Source organism: Aphelocoma coerulescens, chromosome 6, assembly GCF_041296385.1.
Source record: "Aphelocoma coerulescens isolate FSJ_1873_10779 chromosome 6, UR_Acoe_1.0, whole genome shotgun sequence".
NCBI lineage: Eukaryota > Metazoa > Chordata > Aves > Passeriformes > Corvidae > Aphelocoma > Aphelocoma coerulescens.
Window position 1 is genome coordinate 6501880 of NC_091020.1, and position 23875 is coordinate 6525754.

General features: G+C 41.1%; 1 protein-coding gene across 1 annotated transcript; it reads right to left on the reverse strand.

Moving 5' to 3' along the window:
• Positions 1 to 14235, reverse strand: NRBF2 (nuclear receptor binding factor 2). Its single transcript, XM_069019072.1, has 4 exons — positions 14098 to 14235; positions 4332 to 4416; positions 2624 to 2664; positions 1 to 1531 (listed from the first exon to the last, which is right to left on the reverse strand). The coding sequence occupies exons 1-4, from the start codon at positions 14149 to 14151 to the stop codon at positions 815 to 817; spliced, it is 897 nt and encodes a 298-aa protein (XP_068875173.1). The 5' UTR covers positions 14152 to 14235; the 3' UTR covers positions 1 to 814.
• Positions 14236 to 23875: the final 9640 nt, after the last annotated feature.

Sequence of the window (23875 nt, forward strand, 5' to 3'; positions counted from 1 at the left end):
TCAAAACACCTTGGTTTTTATTTTCCTGTCCTTTTTCAATCAGGTTAAGCTGTAAACAATTTCTTTTTCAATCAAATACTGCCAGCTAGAATTACTTCCATTCATGCATCACTGAAAACAAAAAGGGTATTTTTCTTTAAGTATAGGTGTTTCATTTTAAACCATGTCACTTTATACAGAAACCAATAGCTAGATTCAATGCACCCTGATTAGTTATGTAAACAGATAACCCCAAAAAAAACCCCTCATCAACAGAACTAATAAGTTGGTTCCTTCATAGAATGGAAATTAAAATCTCTCCTGACTTGAGGTTAATGTGGTCAGGAGTACAGTGTGGCACATAAATCCATCTAGGAGGTGTATAAATTGCACTGTATCTGAATTAACAAAGTTATGCATAATGAAATGCACAAATTCATGCTAGGAAGCATTTTTCAATATGAAGTGGCAGCCAACTGGCAACCATAACAGTTAGGTTCTGCACCATCATTTATGGCATTATAGATAACTATTACATATAGCATACTTAAAAACCCTGAAGGATTGTGTTACTTGAAACATTCTCCAGGCAGTCGTTTGGTTTGAAACATTGGGAGAAAGACTAAAGAGCTCACCATCTTATACCAACTATGGTACCTTTAACTTCCATGAAGTAGATCAGATATGATGTGTATTTCACAGTAACAAAGTTGCTTAATGCCTTTTCTCCAACAGTAGGATTGTGGTAAATGTTTCTGCCCTCAGATCACCATTGTCCTGGTGGCTTTCCCTTTTCTCAAGTTTGAGTAACTACATTGAGCACTTTTCCTGGTTTTTAACTATTCATCAGCCCTTTCAGTATATCGTCGGAGAGTTCCAGCAGTGGGAGTTCAGGGGACGGGATGTCCAGCGGGGGAAGGTTGGGTATTGGAATGTCCTTTGCCTTCCCAGCAGTTGTTGCAAACTTCTGCCAAGTTGCAGCTGAAGAAGCAGATTCCGAGTGCTGCTGCAGACCCCACAACTCTGACTTCTCGACAAAGTCAGCATCTACATCCAACTCCTTGTCTTCTGGAGATTTTTGGAGTCTAGCTCTTTCTGCTTTTAACTGCTTATTCTCTCTCCTTAATCTCTCATTTTCAGCTACAAGAGATTCTATGAGCTGTTTCAAATCTGCAATTTTGGTTGCCTGCTCTTCTATTATTGTTTTGTCATCTTTTGGCGCTTTACTCCCCATACATGCTTCCACTGGCTCCTTTTTTTTCTGAAGCAGAAATAAAAGTGTATCTGGGTCCCTGTCAAAGACACCCCGAATATCCTGTGAATGTTTCTCTGTGGAAGAGCTGTATTTCTGAGTAACAGGAACCAGTATGTTTTGATCATCAGAGTCTTCAGCAGATGGCTTGTAAGAAGTCTGAAGATGTGTGGCTGCTTCCTTGTCAGCACTCTGCTGGGCTTTCAGCTTTTCCTCCCTCTTTGCCCTTTTCCACCTCTCCTGGATGAGCAGTAACTGTTTCATATGACTATCCCTTTGTAATTCCAGTGATAGCTGAGCCTGAGTAAGAACAAGATTAAACAATTTAGTTGGTGATCCCTAATCCCACCCAAATATCCACACACATTAAGTTACATGTGTGTAAATATTTACATAAACAGCATCACCACATGCCCAAGGGGGGGAGCTTTTGTCATTCAGACACTAAATCCAACAGGATGCGCTCTCTGCTTGTGCAGTGCAACAGATTCAGATACGTCACCCAAATGTAGCATAACTCTGGTCTTTTTGTTTGAAAGTCACTGATCAGGCTACACCACCTCTGGGCAAAGGCACCCGGAGTTTAACTGACCTGTGACCAACACCAGGACAGAAGAGACTCACTTGGCATGCATGGCCACACTCTGCCTAAACAATGCAAACTTTCTGTATGCTTCTGTGATGGTATCTGTGTAGACATATCAATAACACCCAAAATGAAGCAGCAAATTGCTCCAAGGCCAGGTACGGTCCCAAATGATTCAGCCACGTTTAATGAAGGGGGTGGCATAGTTGTTATTAACTCACCTGGATGAAAGACTGTTTTTCTACAAGAATGACCCGCTGGAGCAAAGACAGATGTCTGATCTCCAAGGGTTATTTGGTTTCATAATATTGGCTAAACTCGAAGCCTGCTGCTATGAAAGTGCTGAGCAGACTACACTACTCCATTCACAGATGGACTTGTGGAATGGATAAAAAAAGTGTCAGGGCTGTTGTTCTAGAGATCCCCCAGTCAGGCTTCATTAAACCAAAATGACATACTGTAGATGAGATGCTTGGCTTTTTGTCTCAGCAAAATACTAAGTTGCCTCACAGATAAAGTTCAACGTGACACTACTTTTGTCACCTACTTGAAGATGTCTGGCAGACTAGAAAGTTGGAGACCCCTTGGATGGGTTATTTCTCTTGTCCCTGCTCCACATAAACTTGGGAAAACTCTCTAGGAAGATTAGTATTACCACACTTGTGAAACTCCTGGGGCAGCTGCCAAGGGTTCAGAAAATTTTGCAGAGGCTAATGCCCAGGAGGGATGTGATCAGACACAATGGGACACACGGGCGCAGCACAGAGCTGTGGCTGGCTCTGGCATCTGCCACGCTCTGGTCTCACCTGCTCCGACTGGGTCAGCTTCATCGCGTCCGTAAGGTACCCTGTGGGACAGAACATCCATCAGCACTTATGGCACGGCCGCAAAACCTGAACGCTTCCAGAAAAGCCAAGAAAAGCCTTCAGAGCTGTGTGCTCGATCCCCACATAAAGGCAGCAGTCTAGAGGCAAAGTATTTACCCAATTACAGTGGCTGGAAACACCTGCTGTTTTTCAGAAGTCTGAAAAAATTACTGTAAGATCTTGTAAAACTAGATCTACACCCTTCCCGTGGTATCCTGTTGGCTTGGGTTGCTCCAGTTTGTTTTTAGAACAGCAGAAACTTCCAGAAAGTCCCAGAAGAAAAGCTTTCCCATGAAGGGAAGAAACATAGCTAAGGACCAGACTTTTAACATATAAGCCGTCTATAACAAAATGCGACACGTAAGATGCTCTTGCCTATGGCACCACCCGTTTTATGAAGTCATGCTTTTAAATTATATTCATGAAGAAAAGTTATGGTCTTTAGTTCCTCACCTTTTTCACCAACTTCCCCTCCAAACCAGAAAATGTGCTGGCTTAAGGGTCAGAGCAGCCCTTTAGACTTTGAGCATATCTTACTAGTGCTGAAAATGATGTGTGAGAAATGCTCAGCCAAATCTGGAATGATGCAAGACAATGGCATAGAATCATCAAAGAAAAGCAAGAAGCATTCATTGTATTTTTGGGTTTTGTCTTGGTATATGAAATGAAAGAAAAGAAAAAGAAAAGTGCATTTTAGAATCTAAGTGCAATCCCTCATCACTCTGAGTATTCATAAATAGCAAAGAACTATTAGTTTCTCACTTTATGGGGGTTTCTAGTATTTATGAATGGAAAGCGAGAACGCCTGGTATCTAGGTTACCATGTTCAGAGTAGCCACTTACTTTGTCTCTACACAAGCCCTGTCCCTGAAAATGTCCTACTTGTTGCACCAATTAAGACCTCCTCTTTCATCTGCCAAGTAGCTGCCACACTGTCAGAGAGCTGAGGGACTCCAACACAAATAATTAAGCAGGACTATTTAAATGGACAGGTAAGTGCACAAGATCTCACACAGGAGAGGCTGTCCCTGCAGTGTTGAGGCCTGTGATGCAATCTGCTGTTTTGCTCAGGTTCTGGGGAGCTCATCCCCTGTTCTTAGCTACCTTGATGCAGACATTAGGAAAGGGAAGTTTTGTAAGCAAACATTTGTCCTTTACCAACAGAGAAAGCACTGTGACCTCGCCTACGAAAGCAGTGAAGAAAATGCAAAGTATAAACTGGCTTACAGCAGGTACCCAACTTCAGTCTGTGCATACCACAAGGTGTTGGCTTCATCTTCAGTCAACAACTGCCTTCACAGCGATAACCACCCCCAATCTAAACAACTTTGAAAATGTCTGTCTTTAGCTGCTCATATGAGAAAAAAGGTTTGCAAAAGGATTCTTGATCTGGACTGAAAAACAAATTCACATTTTAAAAATAAAAATTTTGCAAGTAACTAGACTTACACAGAATCATAGAATCTGTTGAGTTGGAAGGGACCCACCAGGACCACTGAGGCCGACTCCTGGCCCTGTGCAGGACACCCCAAGAATCCCATGTGCCCGAGAGCGTTGTCCAAACACTTCTTGAACTCAAGACAGGCTTGGTGCATGCAAATCTAGAAACCGATTTTAAGAGCTGAAATGTGAGAAATAACCTACTCACCAGCAGCTTTTCTGTGACAAGAAATTGCTTCTTCATATTTCCCTGCTGCCAACAAGCGGTCTGCTTTTCTGCTTTGCTGGTGAGCCTTAAAATTAAAAAAAGAGCACTATGTCAATGAGGGGTAATGGACAAATAGTTATACCTGTCTTAAAAATAACCAGTATATCTAAGAAACCCACACTGATTCCAGTTCTCAGGCTTTTAGGCTCAGATCTTCACTCCCTTCCAAGCTTTGTAACTGGACTTCTTTAATACTACCTTAGAAAAATCTGTACTGTTAAGAACTGAAGTTTGTTAATGCAGCAAAACTGGTGTGTACACAACAAAATACTTTTGAAGATGTTCCTCAGAAAGTACATGTTCTCCTTTCTAGGCAGACACCATAGTCACGTAGAAAGAGCGTTAGGCCAAAAGAAGTTACAGGAAGTTTTAAGTATTTTGGACCAATTTACCTGGCAGAATGCAAGATATTTGAATTGTGTTACATCTTACAGCTGATTTGACATTTTCTGCTGCCCCATGCCCAAGACATTTTGCCTCTCGGGTGAATAAATTGTTTTTTTTGTCTACAGCTTACACCAATTAATGGTTGCAGCACAGCCATAGTTAAAAGTATCAAAGTCACGTTGTTGCTGTACAACAGTTAAATTATACTAGTATTTGTAAACCACTAATGTAAACCACCAACACAGACTAAGGTTGTCGCTGAAAGCAAGCATTTGATGCAAGTATTTGCATATGCTCAGTGAGAAACAGTATTGCATAACCAGCACTGCAACATTCAGGAAAGCAAGTCTTTTTCGTCATTACTACAAGACATAGATTTTCTGGCCCTTCCTCCAAGACAAGCTGTGTAATGTGAAAGGCTACAAGCACTGGCTGGTGAGACTGTCAGCTACACACACTGCTCAGGACTGCTTTACTACATGTTGAGCTTGAAGTAAACACACATCAGGTACTGATACTTACATGGTACTTATATTAACATCCATTTAAAATACAAGTCCCAAAATGCAGGTCAGTTTGTCAGCTTTGTCTGCCAAGTGGAGTTATGCCCTACAGTGTTATAGTAAGTTCAGTTTTCTACCAGAATCTTAGCAGCTCTGACACCACAGAAGAGAATGACTTGTACAGAAAACACCCGTTTGGGTAACAGCTGTTCTTAAGCAATCCCTGGCACTTACATCACTCCATGAAGACATTTGGCTTTCCTGAAGCTGATTTCATATGCTAATATGGTGTGTTCTTAAAAAATCTAAAACACAACTCCTTGATTCTTCACAACAAATATTCTTTGTTACATTCTTCTTCCTCACCTTCACTGAATCCTCAGAGCATTGTCAGCATTTCCCATTTCTTCTACCCTGAGGTTAAATAATCTCAGAGGAGGAAGTGTTTTTCTGTTTTATGGCATTTTTCTATGGACTCCTACAAATGACATACGCCAGAAAGATAAACTTATTTCCCATTGGTATGAACAAACAGTATCAGCACAGATAGAGGCATCTCCTTGGTTATATTCCTGGCAGCTTGTCCCATTACAAACTAGCTGTGTCATGGACATAAAAACACCTGAGCTAGTTCTTTGTAAAACAATTTTTCAGTAAATTAGTATTGATACAGCTGCTTCTGCAAATTGCATGGGCAGGTCTAAAAAAAAACAGGGAAAAAGGAAACAGAATAGCCAGAGACAGAAGAACTAAGAAAGCAATTCAACAAGTCAGGGGACAAGTTCCATTTACTAGTTTTTACATATAAGAATTTGAGTACCATTGTTTTTAAAGATTATTCACGTGTGTTTTAAACTGCTGGAGTATGATCTTACTCAAATCACTTAAGCACATGCAGAACATCTGAGGACATTCAGTTCTTATTTGATTGAGCAATTAAACTATTTCCATTCTCAATTAACTTCCAGTGATGCTGAAGGGAGTCTGAAGAAGTTGGGCTGAACTGTAAATAAAATTAGGAAAACAAGAGTCCATAGATGCTGGCAAAAACAAAACCTAGAGTCCTCTGATGACAAGGTCACAATGCCTTTCTTGATCTTACATCAAAATATACATGTTGGGCCATCTTACTCTGATGCAATAGACTTCCCAATGGAAACAACAGGAGCTACAGTAGAGAAAAATTAGTTTTAAGCACAGCCCTGTGTGAGAAAACTAGCTGTTTTGCAGTCAGCCATGGGCAAGGAATTCCTCTTTTCCTGTCTTTTCCTGACAGGTTGACAAGAAAATATTTGCTCATTTATTCTAACCTGTGTTTGTTCCAGTTAGTTGATTGTGGAAGGACCAAGGAATTTCTCCTGCTTTCACAGTAGCTTATTTATCAACAAGCAATTTGAAGAAATTAGTGGTGCTGTTTCCTAGCAGCAAGTGATGAAGCTGCAGCAGAAGTATTTGGATGCTCAACAGCCATTATCATAGATGAGATTCTACATCCTGTCTACTCTGCTGGTTTATTCTTAATACTCTGTTACACTCAGCCATGCAGCTTCCAACCATTGTTAGCAAAGCTATTTTAAACTTAGAGTGGCCTGTATCCCATTATAAAACTGGCAATGGAAGAACTGGTCCTCTATCATAAAGAGAAGAAGATTACTCTCAAGTTCATCCCCGGTCTGATGTTATGCTAGAGGAAGGTATTTACACAACAGCTCTGGAGCTGCAGTGCTGGTTCCCAGCAGATTCAAGCAGGACTGCTTTGACTTTGGTCTTGCTGCTGTGATTGCAGAAACACCTGCTGCTTGACTGTGGTGGGTTTATAGATCTGATTTCTCTTTCCTCTTCCACTTGCAGTGCTGGAAATTAATGTAGGATGGGGTGTAAGAATAATTATAATTTATTAACCAGCTATGGAATTGAAAAAGGGAAGCAGGTTGACAACTACTTCCACATGTCCCTCCCAACCCTGATGAGCCGGAATTCCCAGTAGGCAAATGGACAGGTCTAACAACTTGACTCTTGTAAAAGGGAGCAGGTGTGAATGAAGGATGGCCCAGCTAAAAACCTTCCTCACCTTGCTCCATTGTATTTGGTTCTTAAAAGATTTGTACAAGCCTTACTGTGTGACTTGAAGCACTCTGGATCAACTGCAGAAGGTAAAGTAGGCATTTTTCCACACACTTTCCAAATGTAGTTGAGATGCTGAGGGATGATACCTGCTTTTGTAAGTTTGTACTGCTGTTCTAGGGAAGTGTTCCTATTTGGTTTTTCCACCCAACTAGCCCAAATCATTGCCTGTGTAATCTCTGAACAGCAGAATAAAATCCAATCAAACAATCCTCTCAAACTGCAATGAGGGTCTCCTCTTTACCTACAGCTTTCTTTAACCAAAATCTATCACTCCACTTCTTTGGTTTTCTTTTTCCTACTATATAGACTAGATAATGATGAGACTGCAGGCTGTGAGAAACTAAGCCATAAGGCCCACTTGCCAGATCTACTGATGTTCCCTCAAAGGAAAAAATAACAATGTTAGCATACTGTTACAACTTAAAGGACTACCACAGTAGGATCCCAGCTTAGGTTGGGGGGGTAAGGAGGGAAAGCTGCTACTTTTCCCACACAATTCTAGTAGATTGCTAGCTATCATAGAAAGGAGCATAATAGGAAAAAAACTGTTTGCTTCAACAGTATTTTTAGAAGGCAGATGTAATACTACTCATTTTCAAACAGAGTAGGCCTACTACCCTCTCCTAAGAGCAGTCATTTGCAACAGCGCTCCTGTAGCTGAGACAGACATGTTTTGTTTTTCTCTGTTCCACTAATGGGAACAGCTCTTCACTGGACAAAGCCTTGCACAAGATGTTAAGCTTACAGCCTTCTCTGTATGTTACAAGGGACTCTCCAGAAAATGATGTATTTTAATGTGATTATGGAGCACAGATTACACTGCTTTACTTAAAATGACAAAGGCAGGAAAAATCCAGCTGCTAAAATGATGGGGCCTGATGAAAGCTTAACTGCAAAGAAGTTTCTGTTTGTAAATGTTTTAAGTGAAACCACTGTTTGATGCTGCTATCATCCATTTTATGGTATGGACTGTGCATATCAGTTATTCTTGCCAGAAAAGATACTGTGCTCTCTTACTGCTGAAACAAAGAGGAAGGGTCTTTTTGAGAGAGGAGGGATCTATTTCAGGATTTGTTTCCCTAAGGATATAGGCCTGTTTTCCATTTTGAACAGTCAGAAAGTGCATGCTGCTTCTGTATTATCCAGAGGAGTGCTAAGTGTTTTCCATGTGGGTGTTTACAGCAGCACGCTACAAAGGGTGGGATGAGGTGGTGCACCACGGTTCTCCCCACCCCACACACACTCTGTCAGTGCTACACCTACAGAAGCCTCTTTCAAACCCATTCTTACCAGGAAATGGTGAATTTAGAAAGGTTTCAATGTGTATGTCCTCATATGCAGTGAAAAAATGGAATGAAAAGAGAATACAAGTGTAAAACTTGATGTGAGAGGTCCAAGAATAAACTATGGCTATCCATTTATTAAAAAAAAAAAAGTGCAACCTTGATCAGGGTGACCATGGAAAATGTTTGTATTTACTGGCAGTTATACTAAAAGCAAAAATAATAAAGAGTTGTACTGTAACTTATGCTAAATAATGAGAATATATTTGCAGTAAGACTAAAGAAATGGTAATGGTGTAGCTTTACCAAGAGAAGCAAACCCCCATTTTTAAATACTTGTATTCTGTAGAGAAAGATGACTAAAGGAGAACCAAAAAATGGCAGAACCCATTGTGGCTGTTCAACCAAGACCACTAGTCACATGTTAGCTCAATCTTCTGGTTTTGAAAGCATGTATTTAGCAAGGTTGACAGAACAATGACTCAACTGTGTAAATTATAGGTTAGTATTCCTGTAGACCAAAACAAGTATGTGACGCTCATGAGAATGTTAATGCTGAGAATACAGACTCCTCACTCACTTTGTATGGAATTGTAAAGATGTTAAAGTTCAACTTGCATGTAAGCAAGAGTATTAGACTTTAAATATACAGGCAGGTGAGCAACCAGTTGTTTAGGCAACCCCCATTAATTCACTGAATAGCTCTAATTGACTACGCGTGTGTTCCCAACCTATTCCAAGTTTCAGATAAAATGGTTAGTCTGAGTTCCTCACCATGCAAATGCAATTAAGAGATCTGGAATGAACCCAACTCGCATTTATACTGCTCAGGTTAGGTGGAGTCTTCAAAACCCCATACAGGCAGAGCTGCAGCCCTTTCCCTGATCACCTGCACCTTCATTAAGGTGTGGTATCCTTTTACCTACTGCATAGTCAAATCAATCTCATTCGCTTCCTTTTCATCCATTTACTATGATAAAAGCACTAAATGCTTCAACTTGTTTGTCAGAGCCATGTTCAGACTCACAGAATGAATCAGGTTGGAAAAGACAGTGAGATTGAATTCAGCCTATGACTGAACACCACCGTGGCAGCACTGAGTGTCATCTCCAGTCTTTCCTTATCCAGGGACGGTGACTCTACTACCTCCCTGGGGAATTTTGTATGCCCACAGTTCTCAGCTGCTTTGGCAATGTTCTTTTTGTCCCTATATATAATGTCACAGCTGGTACTACACAGGTCTTGCTAACTGGAGGTTACAAGCTAAGTGAGAACTGTTCCATCACCCTGATAAAGAAAACCAGTCTGGGCCTCTGTATCTAGCCCTAAACCACATGGCTCAAGCTGTTACAGCAACTGAGCTACCTCTCAGCAGGAGCATCGGAACCATTACAGCAAACTGTCCAGTGAACAAGCTTCCAAGAGCAACAATTTCAAAACAAATGGGGCAGAAAGGCTTCAGCTGTGGCTTCAGTCTGTCTCACCAGGCCTCTCTGAGATGGCTTCATTTGGGTCTTTAAACTGCTGGTCATGCTTACTCAGAGCTGAACTCTGTGGCTTGATGACAGGCACGTAATGCCAGTGTGACACAGCAGAAAGGCACTGCTGGTAGGTACCCAAACAGCACAGGTACAGTGAGGAAATAATGCTTGTCAAGCACCCATTGCTTAGCTAATTATGTTCTTGACTGGGAGCTGCTGCAAGTTGTTTTATGTGCCACAAGGAATAGTTTTGTGTTGTACAAATCAGTTGTACTTTTACAGCAGTTATATGCCTGCACACAACAGTGTTGAGTTTTTCCAAGGTGGCTATTACTGATCTGGCTGTTCAGCTGATGAGGATCTGATGCACCTCCAGTCACTTTACTCAGATATGCTGCTGCCTCTGGGGGTTCACACCTTTCAGTTCTCCCACCGCTGTGGTAAAAACAGACTTTGTGTTAAGCATGTCTGTCTAGTGATACTTTTCCTTTTGTTACCTTACAAGCTTGTTCTCTCTAATTTGAATTCAGAATTGAGTGCATCTGCCTTTTTTTTTTTTTTTTTTTTTTTTGCTTCATTTTACACTGGAAGATCAAGTATAGCAGCTTCCAGGTTAAGATTTTTTTAAAAAATCAAAGAAAACAAATGGGGTTCAATGGATGTTTCTGTAGATTAACATAATATTCCTAGTTTTCCAGTGAAAATAACAGAACTGCAGGCTGGCATTAAGTCTCAAACACATCAGTTTGCGTGGTTTATATCCTTTGGTTTCTAGTGAACTTTCATAGATGTTTTTTATTTTCTCCTCCTACACTTCCATATTGCATATTTATTCTGCTTTTTATTTTGCCTCTGTGTGGATGCAGTATTACCTCACTTTGAAATAATTAGTTAGAGTAAACCATTGATTGGCTTGCACTGGAATAGATGCTACCAACGGCTTACAGCATTAATATTAAAAGCTCTCATTATATGAGATTCTTGGAATACACATTTTGTGCTATTCTCACTTCAGCTACCTGTCTGTGCTTTCTGATTTTCACCAAAACAGCAGCTCTTCAAGCTGGGTCCTTTATGCTTCAGGACATTTAAAAGATGATAGATATTCACCAGATTTTGGACTGTATTTTATCATAAATGATAATGCTACTAGCTTGCAGGAAGAATACAAGATAGAGGTGGTACGGCTCCTTACCTACAGGACAATACTGAGCTGTTAAAGTAGAATCTGCAGAGTTATGAAGTCCTGGGTGTCAAACTCTGTTTAGGAGCAATCTGTAGTCTCTTCCTGGGGTTAATACTATTTGCTTCACTTTTACTGCGTTACTTCCAAGTTTCTGATAGTCAGCAGTGTGTGGTTGTGCTTTTTAACTTGTAACTTTTGCTCCTATACCTAAGATTAAAATCATGGCTGGATGTGAAATCAAAATTCTTTGCCTAAATCAGATGGCAGTAGGAATTGCCCCTACAGCAAGCAGCACAGAGAAGGTCTTAAGATGCTCTGTAACAACATGCAGTATTCATAGACTTATCTTCATGCTTTCACAGTAGAAGTTTTCATTTGTAAAAAGAATGTTGAGATGGGTTTGGGTTTGACACTGGATTATGTGTGAAATAAGTAATCAACTGGGCTAGGTACCTGCTATATGGCTGCCTGCTGGGGCAGGGACTGTGCTTAGTTCATGCTGGTTTTAAGTTCCGTGGCAAAACCTAAAAATTTCATTTGTAAGGTTGAAGAAGATTCAGTTCCATAATGATAAAAGATTATTTTAGGGAAATGTATCTTTCAGAAGTTGCAGAAAAAGAGCATAATGGAAGCCAGGAGAATAAAAGATATGGCATTAAAGTGTAAGAGTTTTTTTGTTGTTGGGGGTTTTTTTGTTTGTTGGTTTTGGTTTTGTGGTGGTGGTTTTTTTTGTTTGTTTGTTTTTGTTTTTTTGTTTTTTTGTGGTCAGATCAGCTGGCCAGGAAAATCAGGACAGTATCAATGCCTTCCAGTAACTAAGACTAGATGCTCTGATCCGCAATTAATTTTTACAAGACAAAACAACATTCAAGTACTGTGGTAAATTCTCATGAAAAGCCTTAACTGATGAAAAATCAGTTTTGTGAAAATTGGCAAGCCGTGACATAATGAAAGAGGGGAAAATATCTTGTATTTAAGCCACTGATAGCAGCTAAATAAGACTAGTGATTACTGTATCCACAATCACTGTAGTTTAGGCGTTGGGTGATTTGATGGCTTTGGTTGGCTTCAAGAAAAGTTTTTGTATTTCAGGACACTCTCAGGCAGTAGGAACATATTCACAGGCAATTTCATAATTTTGTGTACTAAAGTGTGTAAAACAACTTTTTTTTCTGTATTGTGCATTACACAGAAGTGTCTTGACCTTACTGTCAGCCTGGAGCTACACAGGCATGGTAACTGCACACTCCTATTGTGGTCACAAGGTCATAAACCAGGCTTTAATCACACTTGTGTCACTCCTACAATCTTTCTAAGTGGTTTCAGTAAGAAACACTACTGACTGGTGATGCTGCCAAAAAAGTTGCTACATTCAGACATTTACTAGCGAATGTATAATTATAATTTTCTCTTTATGCACTAGATCTACTTTTTAAAAAGGTTTTTACAGTGTCTGTGAAATAGCTATAGTTCAGCCCTCTTGCATTACCATGCTGTAAGTTTGCCTGACTTTAACCCCATGGTATCAACAGGTTACAAGAGCTTTCCTATTTCCTGCTGTTCCTTATTTTAATCAGTCTTTCAGTAGACAGAGTAAAAAGTGAGACAGCACGATGCTGACATACTACAGATCTAAATAGATCATCTCCTTACTACACTGTCAGCCCTTATTCCATGGGTGCTCTGCAATGACAGTTCTCTAAGTCTTTCTGAAACTAGGGAGAGCAATCCAGAAATACCTGACTCTGTCAGCAAGGATTTGTCAGCACTGACACCATCCTGGTGTAAATAAGCTTTGATTAAAAACTAAACTGACACAAGTCTGAAGTTTGCATGGCGATGTCTAAACAACTCCTGGATCAAACTCGTTCCTGAAAGCAATAGAGCTGTATTCCCAGTGTGCTGCCTCTGGCTAACTGGAATGCTGGACCAAAGCCTGTTTTCTAAGGGAATGCTCTGTGTGTCACCATATAGCCAAGATACAGCTTTGGTAAAACCCACAGGGCAGCAGAGAACTAACTCGTCTTGACCTAGATCTTGCCTATGGGGCAGAGACCTGCCAATTTAGGCTGTTTAACATCTGATAAGCTTTTGTGAAGATGCATTTTTCAGACCACCTGCGTTTTAGTTCAGGTTCCTTAGTAATTCAGTTTAAGCAGACAAATTACTGATTTAAGGTTTTAAAGCACTTCACCTTCCGAAATTAAAGGAAGCACTTAGCCAGTACTAGGCCCCGACAAGCCTCTAAAACTTTTGACACTCTCGTGGATATGGCCTGTGTCATCTAGACGTTTCCTTTAGACGCTTCCTTCCTGAACTTCCCTTGTCCCTCGCTTTTGCAACGCGAGGTCCCCAAAGACCCCTCCACTCTAAACATGCCACGACACGGACCCCTGGGTGGTTCCCCTCCCGCCGCGCTCCCGGGCACGGAGCAGCGCTGCCCCGGCGGGACCGGGCCGAGCGCACCCTCCTCCCTCCCCGGAGCCGCCTCCGGCCCGGGACGGCCGCTGGGCCCCGCTCCCGTCCGGGCAGGGCCTCGCACGAGACCTGAACAGGTGTTTGGGGGAGAAAGAAGGGCGGCGAGAGCCCCTTTTTCTGTTCAGGTCGCGCCTCTCCGCCCGGTTATCCGTGGGTAGGAGCCGAGGGGTGTCACCCTCTTCCCGCTGCCCGAGCGGCGGGAGCAGCGGCGGCACCAGCTGACAGGACGCACCCCCCTTCCCCTCCGCTCCCCGCGCTCACCAGGTTGAGGGGCCCCTCCATCACTTCCATGGGCGGCGGGGGCTGCGGGCACATGGGCGGGGGGCGCTCGCCGGTGCCCCCGGCCCGGCGCGTCCCGGCCCCGGCGCGGGTTGTAAACACGGCAGCCGCTTCCGCTCTGCCCGCGAGAGCCGGGCGCGCCTCGCGAGACTACGGGGCCGCGTCGCCGGGGCAACGGGCGCCGCGCGCGCCTCCCGCCTGAGGGCAGAGCGCGGAGTGTGGGGGGAAATCAGGAACAGAGAGGGATTTGTTCACCCTTCCCATAAGGGTGTGCCAGTCAACGAGGGTGAAGAAAAATAAATAAAGAAAAACGTCACCTTCCTTGCTTATTGGAGAAGTTAAGACCTAAAGTGGTGAAGGGAAAAAGAAAAAAAAGGAACTCTTAGAATCATAGGATATGCCGAGTTGGAAGGGACCCATCAGGAGCATCGAGGCCAACTCCTGGCCCTGCGCAGGACACCCCAAGAGTCACACCATGTGCTCAAGAGTGTTGTCCAAACACTCCTTGAGCTCTGTCAGGCTTGGGGCCGTGACCACTTCCCTGGGGAGCCTGTTCAGTGCCCGACCTCCCTCTGGGGAAGAACCTTTTCTTGACATCCAACCTAAACCTCCCCTAACTCAGCTTCATGCCATTTTCTCGAGTCCTGTGAGTGGTCACGAGAGGGAAGAGATGAGTGCCTGCCCCTCTGCTTCCCCTCATAAGGACGTTGCAGACCGCAGTGAGGGCTCCCCTCAGTCTCCTCCAGGCTAAACAAACCAAGTGACCTCAGCCACTCCTTGGAGATTGCTGCTTATGATCTTGATTTTGAGGTATTTTGGTATTAACGACTGTTCTGTAGGGTGATTAGTCTTACAGAGAGATTTCTAATCCAAGTTTGCAGCCGTGTATGCACGTTTGTCTCGACATAGTATGGCTTTTGACAATCTCCTATAACATCACTGTATAGGAAGTGATAAAGCGTGGTCTAGATAAATGGACCCAGAGATGGACTGAAAACTGGCTGAGCTGCCAGGCTCAGAGGGCTGTGATCACTGGCAGAGTTCCACTGGTGTCCAGTGATGAGTGGCATACCCCAAGATATGATACTTGGTCCAGTATTATTTAATGCCTTCATTATCAGTATTATTTAATGCCTTTCTATGCCCTCCTGCCTGCTGGGGTTTGCTGAGGTGAAGAATGGGGTGTCCATGGGGAAAAGTGCCCCCAGCATGGCCCATAGAGGTTTTTAGTGCAACACCAATTAAATAAGTGCCTTTTATAATGCAGCACAGAGAGGATGTAAAGAAATCATGCATGAAAGTATGAATGTCTGGTCAAAACCTTGCCTAGGAATAAGTGACGTGGCTCTCAAAGAGTAAGAAATGGTTATGTTTGAGTTTGCATCATATTCTGTGCAGTGTCAAGTCAGCATCCCCAGGTCTTTAATAAATGTCAGGAGGATATAATTCAAAATAATGGATGTAAGCCAATATAAGGCTGAAACTGGCAAGTAAAATTTGTGTATAGTTGTACATGGACACCAGAAGCCAGCTGCTATACTGTCAGTCTGAGGCCTCTAAAACTCTGCACTCAGCCACTGCCACACAGAAGCTTTAAAACCAGCAGTGTGTGAGTTTAATTGAAATGCTTTAAAAAGAGAGCTATCTTCCTCAGCTCTCAGCTATATTCTTGCTATTTTTCTCTGCATTCAAGTTACTGTGATAGCTCTTTCTTCCAGATAATGCTCATTGATGGGAATAGAGCAAAATGTGAGGTAATGAAAAAGGCTCTGCTACTAAACCCTTCTATCCCGTGGGAGCTCAAAAAACACTTTAAAAGCTCTAGGTAGAGGCTTAAGGGACAGACACCAAGGGCTGTGATGAGGGGAGAGTGGGATTCCTGTGGGGAAAAGTTCCCCCAGTGGAGTCACGAAGCAGTAAAAGTGCCAGGGCTCCTCATGGCTTTTCATTGCAGGAATTGCTGTATATGGAAACAGGTGACAATGGCAATGGTACTAAAATTGCCATATCACCATGTATGTGCTAACAGCACAATAGTGTCAATTCTCCCACGTAACAAATGATAGAAGAGGGAACGGCCTCAAATTGCACCCAGGGAGGTTTAGATTTGATATTAGGAAAAATTTATTCACTGAAAGGGCTGTCAGGCATTTGGTACAGGCTGCGTAAGGCAGTGATGGAATAGCAGTCCTTGGAAGTATTCAGAAAACCTGCAGATGTGGTGCTTAGGGTTTAGTGGTGGACCTGGCAGTGTTAGATCAATGATTCTGTGATTAATTATTCAAAATACACTCTCTTGAGAGAGACCAGCAAAGCAGGGCACTGAACAGCTGTTAGACCACTGAACATAGTGAGCATCGTGGTCCACACAACTTTTGTGTTTTGTGAAGACCAGAGGAGAAAAGTGCTATAGAGGGATTGTGTGTAACTTTGTCAGATGGAACAAAAGGTGGCACGAGTTCATAGGAGCACGGCAATAATAGCCTGAAAGGGGAAAGAAGGCGAGAAAAAAGGGGAGAGGGAAAAGAAGGTAGGGCTGAAGTTGAGATATCCAGAAAATAAGAAGTGAAAAAGCTAATTAGCAGCAAGTAAAGAAAGCTCAGAGTTTCCTTTGTGCCCTTTATAGCTGCGATCCTCAGGCATGAGTGGCGTCTGTGGGTCTCTGAGGGAGCCCACACGGCCTGATATGCCATAGCTCTCAGCTATCCCTGTGCTGTAGGGACTAGCTCTGCAACATGGGAGTGCTGGGGGGAGTTTTCCTTCTAACATATGTAGTTAGACAAGATAGTCTCTTCTGGCAAGGAGCTTCCCAAAGACACCTTGCTAGTTCCCATTTTTATTTGCAAGAATTTATCTATCACTTTGTTTCATTATATATCAGCAAGTCAGATCCCATGTAGTCCAGATGGTTTTGAACTAGAGCCCATTGATTGAATAGTAGATAAGTGAAGTTGTCCTGTATCAGTTGTTAAAGGCACAGGTTGGCCTGGGTGAAGGAGAAAGGGTACTTGGCACTTCACTGTCAGCACTAACACTCAGACTTGAGACGATAAAATTGAATTGTTTTATTGTACTGAACCATTATGTTTCCCTTCTTTTTAATTCATGGACACACACTCATGAAAGAGTAATATTTAGCTGTTATCTGTAGGAGTATAGGACCCATTTTGGCCATCCCACTTGGTCACTGTACCTCTTCACAGTGACAAGCCCTTCTCTAATCCTCAGCCCTGTGCAGCCTGGCCTTTTCCTCTCTTTTCCGGTAGTGCTACAGAGGAAGAAGTTTGCCAAAGGTCTTTACATTCGAGCACAAAGCTTGGTTGCTCAGTTGTTAATGACATTATACTGAGTTAATGTGTCACAATTTACTGATTTTCTTGCATCTAAACATCAGATCTTACACACTTAGCTGGCTGATTATCCTTTTCCATACTGCATTAATTCAGAGGCAGATGTTGATGATCTTGCTAAATATTATGTAGGATGAGATTTTAGATACACTGGCAGTTAAATTGCATACTGTCAAGCTGTTATTTTTAGCCACTTTACTAACTTTTCTTTTTTCTTCTTTGGTGATGGAACTGGAGATTTTAATTTATTTATTTATTCAAACTATATTCCTGATCTGTTTGTGTATAATTTTTAATTTTGCATAAAATATTTGACTTGTGACAGGTAATTGCATAGCTGGTTTTTGCTGTGTGCTTATCAGTTATCCATAAGTCACACCAATTTGCTAAAATAGATCATTAGGTCAAACACTTTCGTAGAAATCAAACAAACTAGTTCTAAGAAATGTTTTCCAGTGCTCCTGCTGCTGGCTGGGGAAAGGCAATTTAATTTATTGGGTTTTAAGAGACAGTCAATGTTCATTTCAAGACACATTATCTTCAGTGGAAAAAGGAGTAACACGCTGGGCCAATCTACCACTTGTAGAATGGAAGCTAAAGGATTGAGGGATATTGTACCAACAGAATAAAGGTTTTAGGGGCTGTGTTGTTGTGTCAAGCCAGTGTGTGGATAGGTAGTACTTTTTGGCTTTGACAAAATGAAAATACCATTGTGCCCTGGTCCTTCAAGAAGCATCATGTTGCAAAGCCCTGAAGTGGCTGCAGAAAGCAAGTAAAACCTGTAACCTTATCTCTATTTTTGTAAAATTAGCTTTAATGTGATATAGGGATGTTATTGCTACTTCAAAAAATCTGAATTTATATGGAAGTTTTTCTTTACTCAGAGAATAGTCTTGGGGCATTTTGTGAATTTTTGTCCAAAATACCAAAATTCTGGAGTGCTGGATGTCACATACTCATTTCAGATGGCGTGCCAACCTCCTCTGCAGAGGACTGAAAATGGCTACTGTTTTCTGCCAGAGTCTATGGAGTTAATCAAAGAGATAAAAAGTTGCCCTCCAGAGAAAACAGAACCATAGTAAATACTCTACTACATTATCTGCAAACTTATCAATGAACTCAGACTGATTATTTCTTTACATTACCACCCTTTCTGTGTTTTGCATGTTTTGCTCCTCCCAAGGGACTGCATGGGAATAGCATGTTGACTGTATAAGTATAAATTAAATGTTTGTCTAAAAGAAGAGCTATTAAAATGTAATTCTGGGCAGGATGTGCCTGTCAGCAGGAAGCTTCCTAAAATACCCTGTGTTTTAAGGGTGGAATTTTAGAGTAGGAGGGAAGTGTAGAATTGCTATTTACCTGTCTGATGCTGCTTTTGACACACATGATGAGCCAGCTTCATTTGACTGTCACCTCCTTAGGAGGCAGAATTCCTCGGCCCACACTTTGCTTAGCATTGACTACTTCTTTATTTACTCTTTGTGCCTTTGCATTTTATCTGGACTGTGCATTTTCAGTGAAGCTCCAGTTAAAGACAAGCTTCTCAGTCATGGCATTGTAGGAGGGCCCACAGAGCCTCCCACACAGTGCCTTCCTCAAAGAGACATGGGGATGTCTGTTTCTTTGAAGAAGCACTTTTGAAACAAAAGGGATTCCCCTATTCCTCTGACAATTTTTTTCCCACCACACATGTACAGAGCCATCAAACTGATGGGCCTCCTTCCATTTGTCAGATTTTTCAGAATGACCAGATTTTAGGATTTCCCCCTGGATGTGCTGTGTCTCTTTGGGTTGCCTCTGGGGAATGCCTGAGAGGAGCTGTGGGCAAGGCATTTGGGTGAAGGAGGGCTTTGACAACCGGGGCTGAAGAAACCTCATTCAGAGGACTGGGGGGTTCAGGACAGTGAAATCTCGGAGAAGGTGTAAACCGAACGAAAAGCTTTGCCAGTCACCTTTACCCCCTCTTTTGTTTATTTGGATTTTGCCTTCTCAAGGTCCTCTGTGGCCTTTTCCTTTATAATTACATGTGGTCAGCAATCAGAACCAAAAGAGTGAGTCGTTAAAGTGGGCAGAAAACTTACAATTTACAGTGCCTTGGCATGAGAATTTTTTCTCTGCAAGAACTTGAGCACAGCTTAGAAATCAGCAACCACAGTTTGGCACTTAGCTACCAGAGCAACTGACAGAATTTGAAATCAGTCAGATTTGCAGGGAAGAAGGAACTGGTGAGTTAAAAAACAAGAACATAACCAAGACCATGTCTGAATAAATTTCCAGTCGTCTGTACACAGACCATTTATTGAGAAAGATAAGAAAAACTAAATTTTCATAATCCTGATTACATGCAGAGGATTGACCCAGATGCATGATTTTAGCTGTATTTATTATATTTAAACACAATGTATGCCTTCACATGTGTTTACTGAAAAGAGGACCACAACCATTTAAATTAAATGCATTTTTAAATACTGCTGTTTAAAAAAGAAACTATTGGATTCCTGCATACTAAGAAGTAATGTATATGGCTGTGGTGCTCCAGAATTAATTAGGTCTCTTATTTTAGTTTTAGAATCAAGAAGATATTTTCTCATTGCTTGCAGAATAAAACAGCTAAATCCTCTGCTTAGATCTGAAAGTAGTTTTGCCCACAGCAACCAAACTAATATTTTCTTTATAGCTCATTCTCTCTGTAAGCTTTATGCTGATTTCATTAGACTTTAGATCAGGTTCCAAGTAACTAATTATATTTATAGTGTGATTTCTTTGCTCAGAACAACTAATTTAGGTAAAGGAGTTGGTGGGAATGGTGAAAGGCTAAGTAGTATTCCTTTGCAATACTTTGTCCAGGTGCAAGATACCAGGAAAACTGTTTGTCTTTGTGTTCATAAGCCCTCAGTATTAAGCTGAGCAGCAACCTTCCTGTTTTCAGTATTTTGTGAGAGCATAGTGATGTCAGTGATATACTGACTTTTATATTGAGTAGGGCTGATACATTTCTGACATCTAAAATGACGGTTGAAAAGAACTGGCCATCTGAAAGTGATGAGAAATCAAAATGTGAGGATTTCCATGTTTTTCATGAATGCTTCATGGCCCCAAGTCTCTTCCTAACATTTCTTAGTACATTTTCTCTCATACAGCTCTACTATAAAGCCACCACCCTCCCATTGCTTTCACGCCCTTGCCACAAATCCCCTTTCACCTATAACCCACAGGCCTGCCCCTCTTTCCTCAACTCAGAGCTGCTGCTCCACTCATGCTCATCTTTGAAAGGCCCTCTGCTGCATCCTTACTTCTGTTACTGCCTTCCTAAATGCTGCCACAGGCAGCTGAATAATGCTTCTCTCAGCTGGTCTTATCCACAAATTTAAAAGACCCTTTCAGCTCTTGTTTCTGGGATTTAAAAAACTTGGACAAAAGTAGGTTTGTTTAGCAGCTTTACTTTGCTAAAGGATATGAAGGTTCTGTTCTTGCATCACTAGTACTAATTCTGTTTCTCTTTCTCTAAAGTGGCTCTCTTGTCCTAACTCCACAACTGTGTTTCTCTGGACAGAACATTATTGTTTTCCTCGCCCTTAGAAACTGACACATTTTCAACATACAGTGAACATCACATGTCCTGAGTGTTCAGTCAAAAATTTTCTGAATTCTTTTGTTTTTCCTCTCTGAGACTGTAATGCAATGAAATAGACTGATCTCAAGTTGACTTTCTGACAAAAGGTCTGGTATTTGACACAGCTCTGTAGCTATGTTGGGTCATTAAAAGCTGGATCTTGTTTTTAACAGATGATTCTAGTGGAAACCTGCAGATTTTTGAAGGCCTGAGCCATAACATCATGCTCTAATCTGAAGTTTACTGAGAACCTTGAGTTACCTCTTTTTTTTTCTGGTATGTTTCCATTCCTGAGAAAAGCAAGAGCTGCAAGACTGACTTATAATATACTCATTCAATTAATCAAGTGAGAGTGAATCAAACCTTTCCAGGCAATTTTGTTTGAAGTGTCTGCACTCTTCTCTGCATCGCATGAGGTGCCAACACCAGTGGGAGTTTGCCTGAGGTAAGAGCTGTGGGTTTGGATGTATTCTTCCATTTTTATTAGGTCTTACACTCACAGGAATTTTGTGCTTTTTAATCTTGTAACTGTACAGAACTTATCTGGGTATGGAGGAAGATAACTTAGTGATTTGCTATAATTATTCTCATAACTGTTCACATTAGGTTTTATGAGCTGATCACACATAAAAAATACCAAACCCTCTTTTATAGCAGAAAGTGTTTAACTGAAGTCCTTGTGCCATTCAGCTAACCAGTAATAAAACAGTAGCTCAGCTGGGCTACCAAGATACATTGGTACTCAGTACTTCTTCCCAGTTGGTCCTTCATTTCATTGTATCCATTTAAGCATTTTAATTTCCTTTTCTGCCTTTTTTATCTGTATGCTTTCCCTTGAAATACTTTATATGGAATGACTTCTAGCAAAAAGCAAGTTGTCAAAAAAAAATCCAGCTAAGCACGTTAAATATTTATTGCTCTTAATATTCAGAGTATAGCTGCAGAATTGAGTAGTATTTATGTGGAGTGCAGTAGCACTGAGATTTCCCATGCTGGTAAACATGCAGTCTTACACCCCTCATAATCTTTCAAAACAAGAAAAAGGATTGAAAGTTGGACCAGGACATGAAGAAGCAAATAGCATTTTGGAAAGGTCTTACGGCAAGTACTATGCAATGCATTCATTTTTGAATACAATTAATTATGCAGTTAAGCAGGATTTGTATGCTACTTCACATAGTCAAAATTAAATCCAGTAACATCTGTTATCTTGGCATAAGAGTCTACCAAAAAGATGGTTATATGACAAGACTGTCTCCCTTTTATTTTTATATATAAGGTACAAACAAATGAAAGAAGAGACCAGTTTAGTCTGTACCATGAGACTGACATTCTACACAAGAATAATCATAGATTATAACATTGAAAGTTTTGAATTAGCACCACAGACTATCTATTTCTAGGAGCTCTAAATTCTCTGGAATAAGTTTTTTTGGGACATATTAATACTTGAAATGTTTTGTTGCAGTCTTTTAGCTAGTACTCCCTCCAGTACTGTTTTTTAGGATTCATCGTTTAGCTTCTGAAGTGTCATTTAACGCTCATGAGATGGAGTTTTACTCTGGGTAAAGAACTTGTTCGTTACAAAGAAGAGTAATGCTCAAAATTAAAAGTTGAACTTTTCAGTTATGGGAGTGGGGAGGTGGATGTCCAAGGCAGACATAGGACAACATAAAGCACATCCCATCTGAAATTTTACTAGAACAGGAAATGTAAGTAGATGAATACAATTAGGTCTCTCTCAGCTTTAAACACAGCAGGAAAGAGCCAGTTCAGTGTTTTATTTCCTGGCTGTCAGTCAAAAGTGCAATATAGAATTTTGGCCAAATATGAGCACCACATTTTCATATTAACATGTTAATTACTGGAGTAAAGCTGAAAAGAAAGCTGCTGTCTGCAGCAGTAGAGGCACATTCTCTGGCTTTCCAGAGTGAAACCATCTTACCTTTGTAGATCTAGGCTGTGAACATGACCCTCCATCTGTCTTTCTGCACACCTCCTGCAAAGCCACAGTAGTGTAATTAAGGTAAAAATGATCAGACCAAGTGCATTCCATGTGCCTGACACCCTGCTGCTTAAGTCAGAGCAAGTTCTTTTAAAAAACTGGGCTAATTTTTCCAAACTGCAGTGGGGAATAATGTTCTTTTCCCTGCATAGGCCATCATCTTTTGGTAAAGGCCCTTGTGCAGAGTATATGTTAATCCATGCTTTTTAAAGAATGAGACGACTTGCAGTATAAGAAAACAAAGCATTCATATCAGTTACAGACACTGGAATACTTTTGATGGATCTAATATTCAGCCTTTGGCTGGAAGGCAATTTTAAAAGAACCAACTAGTTAAACTTGAGATACTTCTATTTCCTCATAAGATTTACTTCTCCTCCTTAATCTGTAACTCTCCATAGTGAGTTTCTCTAACCATCAATATGACAGTACAGCAATATTGCCTCATCAGTCATGATTTACTTAATGTTTTCTGAATTTAGTAATATTTGATTAAAATTTAATGTGAACATATCATATCATGCCACATATATTATTGCATCCATTAATCAGGTAACCATAATAATGAAATGTCAGAAGATTGGATGAAAAAGGAGGTGACGTCTTTGATATATGTTTGGCATGGGTTTGTGAGTGATTAACGAAAAGATATCCAGTCAATTGTGTAAAGCTTCATTAATATACATTTACAATCATCTATGTACTGTATCATCAGATATTTTTAACCTTAGTTAAACTTGATTTTTTAATTTACTGAACGACACTAAATATTAATAATCCTGAAAAATA